Genomic DNA, 17,557 nt, shown 5'->3' on the forward strand with positions numbered 1-17,557 from the left:
CAGCACATCTGTTCATCTTCCAGCTCCTTCCCACCCATGACAACACAATGGAGGACATACAGAAATTTAAATTGTATTTACAAGATGATGACGAGGAGATATTTGCTACAGAGGTTGAGAATAGAAGTGGTATTCACATGTTCTTCACCAATAAACATCGTATAAAGATGTTGCTAATTTAATACACTATCTGGAACTATCATTTAACTGAGAAACACGATAAGTCAATAGTTTGAAAAGAAATTTCCTCTTGTTTAGAGCACGCAATTGCTTTCTGATTCATATTGTACTTAAGCAAAAGGTATGAAATGTGCTTTGAAATGCAGCAGAAAGTTTTTTTCAGCTTCTCGAAAGTAGTAATTTTTGACATGATAATGAATATTGAATTTTCAGGATCGCATTGTAATAGAAACCGACTTTCAACCTATTCGGTCGTGTTACGTACATTTAGTATGTGTAGAAGAGATGTTACTGTAAGTACAGAACAAAAACAGCCAACTGGACACCAGTGGGATCCGAACCAACAACCTCCCGGGAGGTTGCCTTAGCGGTGTTTCATATTGTCACAGTGGTGGCGATTATTGTGTTAAGAGGAAGTCCATCCTCTATATGTAACACTAATCAGAGAGAAAAATTGGAAGGGATACGACACTTCGATAAATGAAGGGATCGGCCAAAGGAATACAAGAGCCGCTAAGGGTGTGAAAATAAAACCTCCCGGGAGGTTGTGGGTTCGGATCCCACTGGTGTCCGGTTGGCCATTTTTGTTCTGTACTTAAAATCTCTTCTACACGTAATAAATGTACGTAACACGACCGGTTTCAATTTTGACATGTTATTTGTCAAATGAATAATTAAATTACTAGCCGCGCACCACGATGATCTAGTAGCCTATCTTAAGATGGCAGCACTTCCACTTTAACTTTAGATATTGAACACTATTTGGATTTTAAAATTGTCTGCGATCTCGGTACGGTTCGAGGCGGGAGATAGTGGGTCGGCAGGCCTGAAGATGGTTTCCCAGTCATGTAAGAGTGAATACCCCTGATCTGGAGAGAACTGGGAAGACGGCGCCAACACTTACGCGACCGAAATTCACTATCATGGATTTGATGATAATTCAGAACATTGTACAGTACTAAAGCTCGCTCCTATTGATCCCGAGCGGGTAAATCTTCGAGTTGAGTACCACGCGTTTACCACCTGGCGACGTCTTGCACGTAACTCGGAATGGCAGCTATACTGAATAAAGCTTTGCTCAAAATGGTACGTATAGCGAATATTAAGAAGACATTTTCACATGTTGACGTTTTTAAGCCTTAAAACATTTGAATTAGAAAAAAATGTAGCGTTTGGAAGCCTCTTTAAGATGGAGAAACCAGAAGTGTGGAAGACTGTTGCACTTACCTGTTCAGGAGGCCGTCACACACGATACATGGCGCGGAGCCCAGCTCGTGATATCGACTGGGGGAGCTGTGCTCCGCTCTGCTGTGCCCGGCCGCGCGGCGACCCTCAGCGCCCTCTCTCAACACTCGATCTTTACGTCACACTCACACAGACAGGTCTTATGGTGACCATGGAATAGGCAAGGGCTACGAATGAGAAGGAAGCGGCCGTGACCTTAATTAAGGTACAACCTGGTGTGAAAATGGGAAACCACGGAAAACCATTTTCAGGGCTGCCGACAGTGGGGTTCGAACCCACTATCTTCCGGATGCCATTTCACAGTTGACCACCCCTAACCTCATGGCCAACTCGCCCGGTAAAAATGAAACTAAGGAGTATGACAAAAATAAGTAGAAACATTGCCAGACGCAGCCAGGCGAACCATGGTCCCCCTTTTAGTCGCCGTTTACGTCAAGCACAGGGGTCCAGTGTCTCTGCTGCCACATTTGGTGTTACGACTCTTTTAACAATAAACCCCATGGCTCAACAGGGCAGCACGACGCTAATCAGAGACAGGTGAAAATGAAGGTATCTACCCTGTGCCGTGTGCCGCCATCTGACTGTCTGCTCGTCAGTTTCGACGTTCTGTTTTATTCTAGGCCCACTAGATGGCAGACCAAGTAAACCGAAACTCTCTTCGGCATCTATGACACCAAATGTGTCACCAGAGATCTTTTACATGCCGACATCGTACGGCATGGACTGTCGAATGGATTTTTTTCCGCCCTTCAAAAATCAGACTACCTCTGCCGAGTCTGAACCCGCTATCTTGGGATCCGGAGGCCACCACTAGCAGTGATCCACAGACGCATGTCGGTAGTGCGAGACAAAACAAAATTCCGGCTCTCGGGAAAGTAGTGAGTCGCACTAAGAGAATCAGAAAGGGCAAGGAAGCGGCTGTGAATATCTCTCGATATGGCCAAAGGAAAGGAAGAAGATGAACGAACCGGTCGATAGATCTATATTGATTAGAAGCAAGCGCTAGTACAATCAGCCCTCCTGTCCAAAGTCTTCCATGAACTTATAAATCATTGCCAAGTCCTCGTCGTTGACGGTAGGTTTGGATGTTTCTAGTGATTGCAGCATGTCCGTCATGGTGACAGGCGGTTCGTACAGCTTGTCACTGGGGACCTCCATCCACGTCATCTCGATGGCTCCGGCGTGTCCAGGGGAGCAGGGCGTCAACAGATCGTCCACTCTCCGCCCAGGATCACTTCTCGAAGGACCTGACACTTTCTTGAAGTGCGTCGCGGTCTGCACTTTGCGTACCGGCTGCATCAGAGCGTCCCGGACCATAACGCTGATGTCAGCGCCCGAGTATCCTTCCGTCCTCTTGGCCAGCAGCCTCAAGTCATCGTCAGTTAGGGTATTTGGGGTATTCCCAAGGTGCAGCGTGAAGATTATTAGCCTAGCGTGTTCGTCCGGGAGGGGGATGTAAATTCTTTTTTCGAATCGCCTTCGGATGGCAGCGTCTAGCACCCACGGTATGTTAGTGGCACCAAGAATCAGGATGCCATCATTGCCATTGCCAACACCCTGCATCTGGACCAGGAACTCCGTCTTGATCCTTCTGGCGGACTCGGACTCGTTGTCCGAGCGGGAGGAGCAAAGCGAATCCACCTCGTCGATGAAGATGATGCTGGGCTTGTGCTGCCTCGCCAGTTCGAAGAGGTTCTTCACCAGCTTCTCGGACTCGCCCAGCCACTTGGAGACCAGGTCTGAAGACGATACTGAGATGAAGGTCGAGTTGTTGGCCTCAGTCGCCACTGCTTTGGCCAGGTACGACTTCCCTGTCCCTGGGGGACCAAACAGAAGAATCCCTTTCCACGGTACTCTCTTGCCAGTAAAGAGATGAGGGAACTTTATTGGAAGGATGACCGCTTCCTTGAGAGCCTCTTTGGCGCCTTCCAGCCCAGCAACATCAGACCACTTGATATCTGGTTTCTCCAGTACAATGGCTCCTTCTAACTTGGCCAGCAGTTTCTTCTTCTCGGGGTCCTCTATATCACTGTCACTGTCACTCTCACCGGTCTTCACCGGCCTCCTCTCTTTCTTCCTGGACAAGTACTCTTTCAACTTCTCGGCCCTGTCTAAATACTGCCGACACTTGCTGCGGATGCTGTCCTTGGCCCGCTCCCCCTGTGCCTCATACTTGATGGCGTGCAGGAAGAATTCCACTGCGCTCTCGTAGAGACGAAGAGCTTCCTCGTAATTCTTCTTCTTATCTTCCTCGGTGGCTCTCGTCACCAGATCTATGGCCTTCTGCAGCGTGCTGTCCGGCGCCGCCATCTGGAACATAAGTATTTTGAGTTATCCCTGTCCAGAATATAGAGAGTGGTGTGGCAGGCGCTCTATGGCTCAGTGTAGGGAATACATCACATGCCGACGTCGTGTGTTAAAATGGACCATTTTGTGACTATCTCGGCCGGATTTGAACCTGGTTTCCCATTTTCTCGCCGGGTAAATGCTGGGTGCGTGCCTTCATCAAGATCGCGATGGGCGTGAAAATGAGACTCCCTAGACCTCGCAAACCGCTGGGGTTGGAAGTGAACAAGAGTTGATCAAGGGAGGTCGGATAGGAGCCTGGCAGAAATATCAGAGTCTGCTAGGACCCAATGGTCACCAGCCTACACTGCGTTCCCCTTTTAGTCACCTCTTACAACATTCAGGGGTGCTACCGCCCCCAGACAGAGAGTGTATTAAGGCAAGCCATATCATTAGTCCAGCCCGAGGGCCACACACGCGTAACGACTGTCGTTTGTTTACTCGCACCAACACCTCCTAGATAATAAGGCCTAACAACAGCATGGTGACGTCACGTTAAGGAGGCGATGGCAATGCAGAGAAACGCGGAACATGGTTAAACACAGATATGATTTTAATATTTTTTTGCCAATGGAATATTTTATGTACTAACAAATAGTGTTTAAATTTTAAAATATATTGAATTATACTGTTGTTATTACCGTATTTTAGCGACTCTGCCATTAAAGATAAACAGCAGACAGTGGTAAAACACGACAGCAGTTTGCAATGTTAACTTACTTAGGCCGAATTGCTAACAGCACAACAGGATGTTACAATATATTTCAATTTAAGTAGGCATTACATGATCTTAAAAGAAAACTAGCACGTATAATATTAGCACAGGCCTAACATCTGAGCTAATGTAGTATCACTAGCAGTATTTCCACATGAGCCTACAATGTTTCCTCCCTTGAAGTTCATATATGGTTTAATGAGAATTGCACTTACCATCGATGTTACCAATTTGTCATTCTGTTCGAAACCTTGAACTACACTGTGTTTTATGTATTCCAGAAAATATGTAAGTTTATGTCCTAATATTGGACTGCCATTAAGACCGGAGCCTACTCTTTTAAAAGTACCGACTTGTGGCAACATTAAATTGCTAGTATGTCTCATAAATTTGTAAAAATCGCACGGCGCCACAGGCCTGTAGGGTTTGGCCTTGGCCCTGCTCAGCCCGAAGGCCTGCAGATTACGAGGTGTCTTGTGTTCGGCAGGACGAAACCTCTCGGCCGTTATTCTTGGCTTTCTGGCCCTCTATCTCACCGTCCGATAGCTCGCAAATGTAATCACGTAGGCTGAGTGGACCTCGAACCAGCCCTCAGATCTAGGTAAAAATCCCTGACTTGCCGGGTATCGAACCCGGGGCCTCCGGGTAGGAGGCAGGCATTATATCCCTTCACCACGGGGTCGGCCGTAAATTTGTAAACATGAGGAGATATCGCGCAGAAGGTTGAACAAATAACAAGAAAATCATACACATACTCCTTTATGAACTAAGAAATGTTTTAACTGCGACTGTTAAATTAACTCTGGGGACATCATCCTCGGTGTTCAATTCACCAACTAGGACTAGAATTAACTTATTTCTTGAATCTTTCTACACATTGTTACACTAATTCTTTGTAATGCAGCTGTGATGTTTTGTAACTAAAGAATATACCGCATTTGTATTAGTAATTTTGTCCACATATACATTAGAAATATTTTATACTTTAATAAAACCCGTTTGCAATAAAGGCCGATTACATTTGCTATGTAGTGTGGTTGCCTTGATGTATCGACGTACAGAAAAATTCCTTACGTTCCCTTCATCACAGTACAACAACCATCAGGTAACAACGTGTTTATTGTACTTTTCGGCTGTGTTGAAATTCTGTGTATGAGATATGTACTATCTTCTATGGCTCTGTTTATTGCTCCTCTTTCTATTCTACTTGTTTGCCTGGTTCTTTTCACCTGCCAGAATGTGACGATAAATATGACGGGTAGTTGGCACTGCAGTCTCTGACAGTCATGGTCTTGGAAGAGGAGTAGTTAAAAAGTTTTTCCTGGGGATCGGTGCTAGTTACTTCCCATAAAATATCACCGACTTTGAAATGTCTGTGGCATACCTGTAAAATAATGTACCACCGTGAGGGAAATTAGTGCATTTACAGAGTGAATCGGCCTACACCAACAGCTCTTGTAGGTGGTATGTTTTAATGGGTATATTAATAATAAAAATAATAATACCGTTGAAATAATGTATCCCATGATTGTGAGCTAACATAACCTCATATCATTGAAGAGTAAATTTGCCTACATATCACCAGCTGTTGCGTGTAGTTAAATACGTCATAGGCCTATGCTCATTATGATTCTATGAGAATGTAATAATAATAGTTACTCACAAATGAATTATTAGTAAATCTGTAGTCTTGTCTTGGAATTGCACGTAAACATATCTGTCGCATAACCTCGTCTTTCTGAAACTTAATGAATGCACTTCGTTATCACTGTCGCAAGTCTCCTTACAGTTGAGTACCCAACACATCAGTACCATTACGTACAACGGTATTAGCTAGCAATTGGCACCATTAAACGAATTAAAACTCTTCTAATTTCAGCGTTACTTGGCCAAACTCATTGCTGTGTTATTACTGAAAAGGTTCAAGCTTGCCTCCCGATGTTGACTTCACATTATATTCCCAGAACGGTTATGAGGCCTTATATCTTCTTCTTCTTCTTCTTCTTCTTGAAAGGTGTGGTTGGACTCATGTGTTATCGTCCAGTCACGAAAACATTAATTACTTTAACACTGACACATGTATCACTCGTATTGTACTTTAAAATGTAATTGATAGAAAAAACATACCATAGGAGTGACACAAGAAACGATGATAACATATAGACAGAGGGTAAAGAGATTTATATCCTACCAAAATTATGATAAACATTTTGCAATGGAAGAGTGAGCATAAAGAGACTGTCAGAGGATTATAATATAATATGTGCATCATCAAGAAACTGATTTATGCTGTTCACAAGAGTAGGAGTTAGAGAGGATAATAAACACGAAATACTTGTGGGGAAGGGGATGCCCATGTTAAGCAAAGAGGATAGGAAGCGCTGGCGGGGAACATCAAAAGCAGGACATTGTAACAGAAGGTGATTACTGTCAGTATCAGACAAGCCACAAGCACAGGAAGTTGGGGGAGAAAGATGAAAACGATTTTTATATTGGGGAGTAAGGGCATGATTAAAACGTAGACGTATAATAGATGTGATATGGCGCCGAGAGTACGTACCATAATAAAACCACGGTTTAAGAGGAATAACAGGTTGTAATTGATGATAAAAACGTCCCTTTTCTCGTGACGTTTCATTCCAATCGGACTGCCAATGTCGATATGCTATATCCCGCACTTCATGAATGAGATCAGAAAGGGGGATCGCAAGAAAAAGAGGGGGGGATTGTTGTGATGCTCGTTTAACTGCCTGATCAGCAGTCTCATTCCCCATGATACCAGAGTGACTGGGAACCCAAACTAGAGTTATATAAACACCAGAACGAGTAAGGATATATACGAGATACTTAACGCTATATAAGTACCAATTAGGGGAAGAGAGAGGCGAGCATAAGGCATGCAGAACATTTTGTGCATCCGTGAAAATCGTAACCTTATCATAAGCATGTGACCTGATGGTAATGAGGGCTTGTCGAATAGCAAACAATTCGGCGGTAAAAACAGAAAAGGCAGAAGGGAGGGAAAACTCAGAGAGGCCTTATATCTAGGAGGTGTTGGGTCTACTCGGAAAGGGTGTTCTCTAACAGTGCTCAGTGCTGCCAACCTTTGTACTTAGGAACTGTGGACAAGACCATTGGTCTGGACGGTTAGAAGCCGCGTTCGGTATTGTACATTGTTTTATTTACATGTTACATTTACTTGCGCTTTTATTGTGCTGCGGTTGGTAACTTTCTTCACGGGGAGGAGATCACGTGCCACTTTACATTGGCCAATTGGAATACAACAAGCTAGTTGAGAAATGAATATGGCGTGTAATAATCTTAATTAGGTTATAAAAGTAAATGTACTTCTAGGGGCGGGATGATGGGTTCCTGGACATCGTTATGAACACATCTCTCCTCTCAGACGCTCTCCAAGTAAGATTGCGTTAATTTCCTCTTACTTATAACACTGCAAATATAGTGGCTCCCGGGCTGTATTAATACCCAAGCCATTTAGGCTGCAGATTATTTTCGACGTGTCTTTCCAGGTGGCGACAACGCACGACAAGGAAGTTCCCTTTAAATGACAATACCACTACATAGTGTTGGATCATCACACATCATAAGGAAGCTCTTTTGAATACAGAATCAACTAGGCAATATCTAAGAACACACACAGACTTACATGTGACTCCCCTAATTTGGATTAACGGACTAGAAACCGGGGCCTTGCATTTATTTTCAGAAAGGTAAAGTTTTTCACGACTACTTACAACATGAGAACATGGTATTATGTCATTAAGGAAGAACATTATCTTCCTCGGCGATGTGTTCTGCTAACCTATTAGAAAGTTCTAAATGTAAAGCTTACCGTATGAAGAGAAGTACAGTAAGACAGAAGCACAAGCCATTTTACTGATTTTCGCCATGTTCAGTTTCCGTAGGTCAGAGAGTAATAGTATAGACAGACACTTCTATGCGTCCCTCACGACGAGAGCTCCCTCTTTCGGCCTCTGGATCTGGCTCAACCCAACGAAGATCCCTTTCTCAGCGATCTGGTATTGACACGCAAGTAGCCAGCCAAAGTGAAACACGCTTGTTCTGTCGCCCAGGTGGGAGATTCCCTGTTGTTACATAATCTCAAAGAAGTTGGAAATTGATCAAACACCTCTTTGATAAATTATTCCTCTTAGTCGAGCAGCTCGTCTCCTTGCAGCCCAAAGTTTGCGACATTTCCGTGACAATAGTTTTTTGTCGGAAATTATCCAGAACAAATCATGCTGATTTCCAATAGAATTTATTGCAGCCAATGGCCATATGTTACAATAAATAACTAGTCGCATAATTATTTGAAAGACTTCATCTTCGGGCACTTATCGAGATGGTAACGATGACGAGTATTATCGCAGAGAGAGCATACGCAGTTGACGGTAGGTGTATGAAACTTGGTTGTGCGGCAAAACGTGTACCGCAAATCTAGTAACAATCTAGTTGGAAACTGACCATTTTCTGCTGATCATAGCGTCAGTAGAAGTAGATATAATGGAGAGTTCGGCCGCCACTGCCACCTACGGCTCTTCGCAGAGGCCTCCTCCTCCTCCTCAGGCCCTCGGGAGAGGCTCTGCTCCTCCTTCTCCTCAGGCCCTAGGGAGAGTCCACAGGGCCTCCGCAGAGGCCACCTCCTCCACACGCTTTCGGAAGACGCCTGCTCCTCCCGCGGGAAATTTGAATTTTGGCGCGAGATTTGAATTTGTAAACAAAGCCACGTGCTTTTTGTCAGCTGTCGTCGACAACAACGCATCGCTAATCTCACTGCTGCCATCTTGACGGGCCTAAACCTTATTGCTGCCAACTAACTTCACTAGCGCGAGATTAGGATTGGTAAACAAAGCTACGTGCTTTTTGACAGCTATCTTTAAACAACAACGCATCGCTAACCTCAGTGCTGCTATCTTGACGGGCCTAAACCTCAGTGCTGCCAACTAAACCTTACTAGCGCGAGATTTGAATTTGTAAACAAAGCCACGTGCTTCTTTGACAGCTGCCATCCGCCATCTTGCTGCTATCTTAACCACACACAAAACCTAAATGCAGTTCCAGCCTAAAATCGCTTGTTTCGTTACTCGTTTCATTTTTTATTCAAATCCTAACCAAATTTCTTATGTAGTGCTCTTCGGTTCAGTACCCTCAGGCCGTTTTTGATTTTTAGTAAAATGTCCACACGTTATAAGGGCTTAAGTGAAACTCTGCACTGACTCACATTAGCGCTCGTAGTGATGTGTAAGTGAAACTCTGCACCGACTCACATTAGCGCTCGTAGTGATGTGTAAGTGAAACTCTGCACCGACTCACATTAGCGCTCGTAGTGATGTGTAAGTGAAACTCTGCACCGACTCACATTAGCGCTCGTAGTGGTGTGTAAGTGAAACTCTGCACCGACTCACATTAGCGCTCGTAGTGATGTTTAAATGAAACTCTGCACCGACTCACATTAGCGCTCGTAGTGGTGTGTAAATGAAACTCTGCACCGACTCACATTAGCTTTCGTAGTGGTAGAAAAAGGGAAACTGCTAATCTAATCGACTGGATAACGATCATTAAGGAAAGGATTGTAATATTTAGGAATACATAAAGAATATATTCTCACATTCTCATTTAGATGCTGAGTTGCTTGCCTGTCTTACGCCGTCTCCTTGCTACAACCCGTAAATAGGCCTACCCTGATAATCTGTGATACTTGTGAATGTTGTATCATTTACGTACGACACATCCTTGAAACACCTAAGTACGTACAGTACTGTGTTCTTTAGTTTTGGCGCTCGGTCTCATCCTATGCTGTGTCAAACTATTAACAGGCGCGATCCTTCGAACAAGGATCAATAGAAGGGCATGACTCCCTAGACCTCGCAACAGTTACCGAGAGAGGAGGCTGACGTAAGTAGACAATGCCAGACTCAGCTACGGGACCAGTGGTCGCTTGTTGGGACACCATTGGCCCACTGCTAAACCGAGCGAGTTGCTGTGAGCTTTCATTCGGGAGATATAATGTTCGAACCCCACTGTCGGCAGCCCTCAATATGGTTTTCCATGCTTTTCCATTTTCACACCAGACAAATGCTGGGGCTTACCCGAATTAAGGCCACGGTCTCTTCCTCCCCACTCTTAGGCCTGTCCTATCCCATCATCGCCATAAAACATGTAAACTTATATGTCGGTGCGACAAGAAGCAATTTGTAATAGAAAATTTCAAAACCATTCCAAATATTTTAGACAAAAGTGAAATTTCAAACTTTAGTATGGTACGGTACATGAATGTCTCATAAAAGTATATTACAATACCTTTAAATATTCAACTGGCATCTTTTCTGAATTCGTAGCTGTCAGGGTAAGAATGCGCCACGCATCAGCCTCTTCGAATTGCTTACTCGAGTGCTGGTCATGGAATATCAAGCACCGCAACTTTAAAGTGATGTAGAGCAGGAGGAAGCACAAACGTCTGCCTGGTGCCGCAACTAACGGCATTGAAGCACATGTTCCGGTGCAGGTGTTGTGGGAAGTTAGCGAAACAGACCAAGTCTGATGCCGGCTCATCACAACTGTCTTCAATGTGATCACGAACCACTTACGGCTGAGAATATCCTCAACTGCCTCAGTCCTTGGAAAAACGTACAGATAAAGCTAGGCTCTCCTTGCGGAAATCTAAGCACGAAAACTACATAAAGCACTGAGTGGGATGTGTGGAGATCACTCAATCGTGCCTCTACATGTGCTACAAGTGGCCCATACAACATGTTGGATCCTGTTATAGATGGACTAGGCATCACTGAAGAGACGTACCAGGGAAGTTTCCCTCACTGAGGAGCCACTGAAATGCATGCACCAACCAACCCTATGAGCAACACCATTCATAGCAGGGACTGCCTGCATGAGCATCGCTCATACCTGCAACAGGTCAGCATATTGCGGCGGCCCGTGGCCATGTCAGCGACACAGTCTTCAGACCTGTTGCGCGGAAAGGATTTTTCATTCTTGAGATTTTGTGGTTCTAATATTGACATAAAATACTGAACATTTTGAAAAAGAGTTCATGCTTATAGGTGCAATATTTTCTATTTTCTACCTGGCACGCTAGCAAAGTCAACAGTAACTTAGGAGACAAAATACTGTGTAGTCGACATACTTTGTCCTTGTGGCAGCCTCCTCATGGGGGAAGTTGTAATAATAATAATAACAATAATAAAATATATTAATTATTGACTGTTGATGTTAAGTAAAACGTAGTTACACCTCCCACTATTCTTCTTACCAATTGTACAAAGTTTTCATGACATCGAGTGGCGAAGACGCGCTAGCGCAATAAATCAAAACATGGAAATGCACTCCCTAGACACGTCTGCTCAGATCTTCTGTAACATTTCCCTTGTCAACTTGTGTCCCTTTCTGCGCAACAGGTCACAATTTTAATCTCTCTTAATATTGAATGGTTGTGTAGCGCAGGCGCTGAAGTTATTTGCTCGCACAGTTATACGTGTCGGAAGATTGACTAGGAAGTTAAAGAACTCCTTTCACGACAAGATTGTGGTGTCTGTAAACATCTATAGTAGTGAACAAACGCTGTTATTATTATTATTATTATTATTATTATTATTATTATTATTATTATTATTATTAACGTTGACGGGTTGTAGATGTAGTTCTTACCATTTCAGGTGTTGGAGTTTCAACTTCATTAAAAGTCATCCTCAGCCATAAATACAACAACTGAGCTCGATAGCTGCAGTCGCTTAAGTGCGGCCAGTATCCAGCATTCGGGAGATAGTAGGTTCGAACCCCACTGTCGGCAGCCCTGAAAATGGTTTTCCGTGGTTTCCCATTTTCACACCACGCAAATGCCGAGGCTGTACCATAATTGAGGTCACGGTCGCTTCCTTCCCACTCCTAGCCCTTTCCTGTCCCATCGTCGCCATAAGACCTGTGTCGATGCGACGTAAAGCAACTAGCAAAAAAAAAAAAAAAAAAAAAAAAACATCACGATAAGTTTTGTTAAATAAATGCAGACTCTGTACATTAATCTTACAAACTAAGGTCCATTTAAATATCCAACAGAAAATAACACCTCGTAACAAACAATCATTCCTTCAATTCGGGTCAGCATCTCTTAATTTTTCATATTGAAACCAAGGGCTCCGAATTCAATTTCTTTAGAAGTTGTAGAAATACAGAAGTGTGTCAAAAATAACCAAGAGACATGTATAAACGAACAAACTTTTTTCCCTAACTCTGTGATTGTATAGTTCCACCTCCACTACTCGATTCTCACTAGGTCTATTACTGGACAGGGTTTGCCCGACGAAGGAACTTACACTGACTGACAGAGCAAATGCAACACCAAGAAGGAGTGGTTCGAAAGGGATGAAAGTTGGGGAAAAAACAGAGACGGCACGGACGAATAATTGATGTTTATTTCAAACCGATATGCAGGTTACACAATGCGCACGGCATCGACTCAGTAGGATGTAGGACCACCGCGAGCGGCGATGCACGCAGAAACACGTCGAGGTACAGAGTCAATAAGAGTGCGGATGGTGTCCTGAGGGATGGTTCTCCATTCTCTGTCAACCATTTGCCACAGTTGGTCGTCCGTACGAGGCTGGGGCAGAGTTTGCAAACGGCGTCCAATGAGATCCCACACGTGTTCGATTGGTGAGAGATCCGGAGAGTACGCTGGCCACGGAAGCATCTGTACACCTCGTAGAGCCTGTTGGGAGAAGCGAGCAGTGTGTGGGCGGGCATTATCCTGCTGAAACAGAGCATTGGGCAGCCCCTGAAGGTACGGAAGTGCCACCGGCCGCAGCACATGCTGCACGTAGCGGTGGGCATTTAACGTGCCTTGAATACGCACTAGAGGTGACGTGGAATCATACGCAATAGCGCCCCAAACCATGATGCCGCGTTGTCTAGCGGTAGGGCGCTCCACAGTTACTGCCGGATTTGACCTTTCTCCACGCCGACGCCACACTCGTCTGCGGTGACTATCACTGACAGAACAGAAGCGTAACTCATCGGAGAACACGACGTTCCGCCATTCCCTCATCCAAGTCGCTCTAGCCCGGCACCATGCCAGGCGTGCACGTCTATGCTGTGGAGTCAATGGTAGTCTTCTGAGCGGACGCCGGGAGTGCAGGCCTCCTTCAACCAATCAACGGGAAATTGTTCTGGTCGATATTGGAACAGCCAGGGTGTCTTGCACATGCTGAAGAATGGCGGTTGACGTGGCGTGCGGGGCTGCCACCGCTTGGCGGCGGATGCGCCGATCCTCGCGTGCTGACGTCACTCGGGCTGCGCCTGGACCCCTCGCACGTGCCACATGTCCCTGCGCCAACCATCTTCGCCACAGGCGTTGCACCGTGGACACATCCCTATGGGTATCGGCTGCGATTTGACGAAGCGACCAACCTGCCCTTCTCAGCCCGATCACCATACCCCTCGTAAAGTCGTCTGTCTGCTGGAAATGCCTCCGTTGACGGCGGCCTGGCATTCTTAGCTATACACGTGTCCTGTGGCACACGACAACACGTTCTACAATGACTGTCGGCTGAGAAATCACGGTACGAAGTGGGCCATTCGCCAACGCCGTGTCCCATTTATTGTTCGCTACGTGCGCAGCACAGCGGCGCATTTCACATCATGAGCATACCTCAGTGACGTCAGTCTACCCTGCAATTGGCATAAAGTTCTGACCACTCCTTCTTGGTGTTGCATTTGCTCAGTCAGTGTATTTAGCTCATATTGCCTTCTCTTGCGATCTTCCGACCAGTGGTTGAATGATGTTTAAAGCAGTGATTATCGACTAATTGTCTGAAGTTCGATCTGTCTAACATAATGTCATCTGTGAAGCCTATCTCGTCAAGATCTTATCAAACTTCGAGCAGCAAATTGTTTACTTTTTTGATAGGGCAAGGTTCAAAATTGTTTTACTCAATCTCTGAGAATATGCCCATAAAATTTCAAACATATTTTCCTTAATGTGTCTGGGATTTTCTGTGAGTGTTGGTACAGCTCATGAGATTTCCTTATCCTGTACAGACTGGTCCCAAAAGTTTCCTTAAGATTAGTCTTTCTTGCTTGTCTACATCTTTAATCAATGGTCTGTGCTACAGTGCTTCTGGCTTCACTACACTCTTGGGATAGGGTTTTATTATTATTATTATTATATTTATTATTATTATTATTATTATTATTATTATTATTATTATTATTATTATTATTATTATTATTATTATTATTATTATTATTATTATTATTGCCTTGTAACGCAGACCCTCAGTCGCATGTGCCGCGTACAGAAAACATGTCCACTCTGCGGCACCAGCTTCGCCCTGTTTGCGCGGACGTCACGGAATCTGCCTACTAGATCGCGGCGCACACTCAACTCGTGCGCTATATAATTATATTGTTTAAGGACTCTCGTCGTCCTCCAACGTAAGGAATATAAAATAACCATCGTTATTTGAAATTGGGTCTCCCTGTTCATGGGGTCGGTGGAATAACACGCCCTGTCAGTCATAAGAGGCGACTAAAAGGGCCTCCAGGGCTCTTGACTTAGGAGCGTAACTTGGCGGCCACGGGGCCCAGTCCTGCCATTGCTTTCAATTACTTGTGCGAGGCTCCTCACTTTCACCTATCCTATCCGACCTCCCTTGGTCAACTCTTGTTCTTTACCGACCCCAACGCTATTAGGTTTGCGTGGGCTAGGGAGTCTTTCATTTTCACGCCCGTCGCGACCGATGACCGATACCTTCGTTTTTCGAAGTGTCGGATCCCTTCCATTTTTTCTCTCTGATTAGTGTTAATAGAGGATGGTTGCCTCTTAAAAAGATAATCGCCACCACCTCCACCACTTACGTGGCGGTCCTTAAACCCTGGTCAAAACCATGATTGTCTCCAGAGAACGTAGCTATACCTGAAATTGAAAGGCCAACAAGATATATTCGATATTTTAGATTCAGGAAATCAAAAGGACTGCTCAATCCGGTGGTATTTGAAGGTGCTCAGATACGTCAACCTCGTGTCGGTAGATTTACTGGCTCGTAAAAGAACTCCTGCGGGACGAAATTCCGGCACCTCGACGTCTCTGAAAACCATAGAAGTAGTTAGTGGGACGTAAAGCAAATATTATTATTATTATTATTATTATTATTATTATTATTATTATTATTATTATTATTATTATTATTATTATTATTATTATTATTATTATTATTATTATTTCTGGACAGTAATAAAGAATCTTAGGAAAGGAGGGAAAAAGGAAATGAACAGTGTTTTGAGTCATTCAGGTGAACTCATAATAGATCCCAGGGAATCACAGGACAGGTGGAGGGAATATTTTGAAATTCTTCTCAACGTGCAAGGAAATCTTCATGGTGGTGTCGTGAACAACCAAGCTCATGGGGAGGAGGAAAATGATGTTGGTGAAATTATGCTTGAGGAAGTGGAAAGGATAGTAAATAAACTCCATTGTTATAAGGCAGCACGAATAGATGAAATTAGACCTGAAATGGTGAAATATAGTGGGAAGGCAGGGATGAAATGGCTTCATAGAGTAGTAAGATTAGCATGGAGTGGTGGTAAGGTACCTTCAGATTGTACAAAAGCAGTAATTGCACCTATCTATAAGCAAGGGAACAGGAAGGATTGCAACAACTGTCGAGGTATCTCAATGATTAGTATACCAGGCAAAGTATTCACTGGCATCTTGGAAGGGAGGGTGCGATCAGTAGTTGAGAGGAAGTTGGATGAAAACCAGTGTGGTTTCAGACCACAGAGAGGCTGTCAGGATCAGATATTCAGTATGTGCTAGGTAATGCTGGGAGAGGAATAGACTGTTAAGTTTATGTTTCGTAGATCTAGAGAAAGCATATGATAGGGTACCGATGGAAAAGATGTTCGCTATACTGGGGGACTATGGAATTAAGGGTACATTGTTAAAGTCAATCAAAGACATTTATGTTAACAATTGCGCTGCAGCGAGAATTGATGGTAGATTGAGTTCTTGGTTCAGGGTACTTACAGGGGTTCGACAAGTCTGTAATCTTTAAACTTTGCTGTTCGTAGTTTACATGGACGATCTGCTGAAAGGTATAAAATGGCAGGGAGGGATTCAATTAGGTGGAAATGTACCAAGCAGTCTGGCCTATGCTGACGACTTGGTATTAGTGGCAGACTGTGCCGAAAGCCTGTAGTCTAATATCTTGGAGCTTGAACATATGTGCAATGAGTATGGTATGAAAATGAGCCTTTCGAAGACTAAATTGCTGTCAGTAGGTAATAAATCCGAGAGAATTGAATGTCAAATTGGTGATACAAATCAATCAATCAATCAATCAATCAATCAATCAATCAATCAATCAATCAATCAATCAATCAATCAATCAATCAATCAATCAATCAATGAATCAATCAATCAATCAATCAATCAATCAATCACTACTGATCTGCATTTAGGGCAGTCGCCCAGGTGGCAGATTCCCTGTCTGTTGTTTTCCTTGCCTTTTCGTAAATGATTTCAAGGGAATTGGGAATTTATTGAACACCTCCCTTGCTAAGTTATTCCAATTCCCTAACTCCCCTTCCTATGAATGAATATTTGCCCCAATTTGTCCTCTTGAATTCCAACTTTATCTTCATATTGTGATCTTTCCTACTTTTAAAGACACCACTCAAACTTATTCTTCTACTGATGTCATCCCATGCCATCTCTCCACTGACAGCTCGGAATATACCACTTAGTCGAGCAGCTCGTCTCCTTTCTCCTAAGTCTTCCGAGCCCAAACTTTGCAACATTTTTGTAACGCTACTCTTTTGTCGGAAATCGCCCAGAACAAATCGAGCCGCTTTTCTTTGGATTTTTTCCAGTTTCTGAATCATGTAATCCTGGTTAGGGTCCCATACACTGGAACCATACTCTAGCTGGGGTCTTACCAGAGAATTATATGCCCCCCCTTTTACATCCTTACTACAACCCCTAAACACCCTCATAACCATGTGCAGAGATCGGTACCCTTTAATTGCAATCCCATTTATATG

At 44.0% G+C, this 17,557-nt stretch overlaps 2 protein-coding genes across 3 annotated transcripts in view; both read right to left on the reverse strand.

The window, feature by feature from the left end:
• Positions 1-17,557, reverse strand: part of LOC136885430 (retinal guanylyl cyclase 2) — a 301,136-nt gene that overhangs the window by 198,026 nt on the left and 85,553 nt on the right. Inside the window, exon 1 of one of the 2 annotated variants that reach the window (XM_067157974.2) lies at positions 1,408-1,457. The exons of the other annotated variant lie outside the window; for it this stretch is intronic. The gene's annotated coding sequence lies outside the window, so the exon portion shown is untranslated. Of the gene's footprint in view, positions 1-1,407; positions 1,458-17,557 lie in introns of those variants that run through there. 2 annotated transcript variants of the gene reach the window in all.
• On the reverse strand, positions 2,391-3,735 carry LOC136885641 (vacuolar protein sorting-associated protein 4). Its single transcript, XM_067158336.2, has one exon. The coding sequence runs from the start codon at positions 3,733-3,735 to the stop codon at positions 2,437-2,439; it is 1,299 nt and encodes a 432-aa protein (XP_067014437.1). The 3' UTR covers positions 2,391-2,436.

The sequence above is a fragment of the Anabrus simplex genome, chromosome 14 (genome assembly GCF_040414725.1).
Source record: "Anabrus simplex isolate iqAnaSimp1 chromosome 14, ASM4041472v1, whole genome shotgun sequence".
In the NCBI taxonomy this organism is placed as follows: Eukaryota; Metazoa; Arthropoda; class Insecta; order Orthoptera; family Tettigoniidae; genus Anabrus; species Anabrus simplex.

Bases quoted from the DNA above. Each gene is read 5' to 3' on its own strand.
- LOC136885641 (XM_067158336.2), bottom strand. From the start codon at position 3,735: ATGGCGGCGCCGGACAGCACGCTGCAGAAGGCCATAGATCTGGTGACG.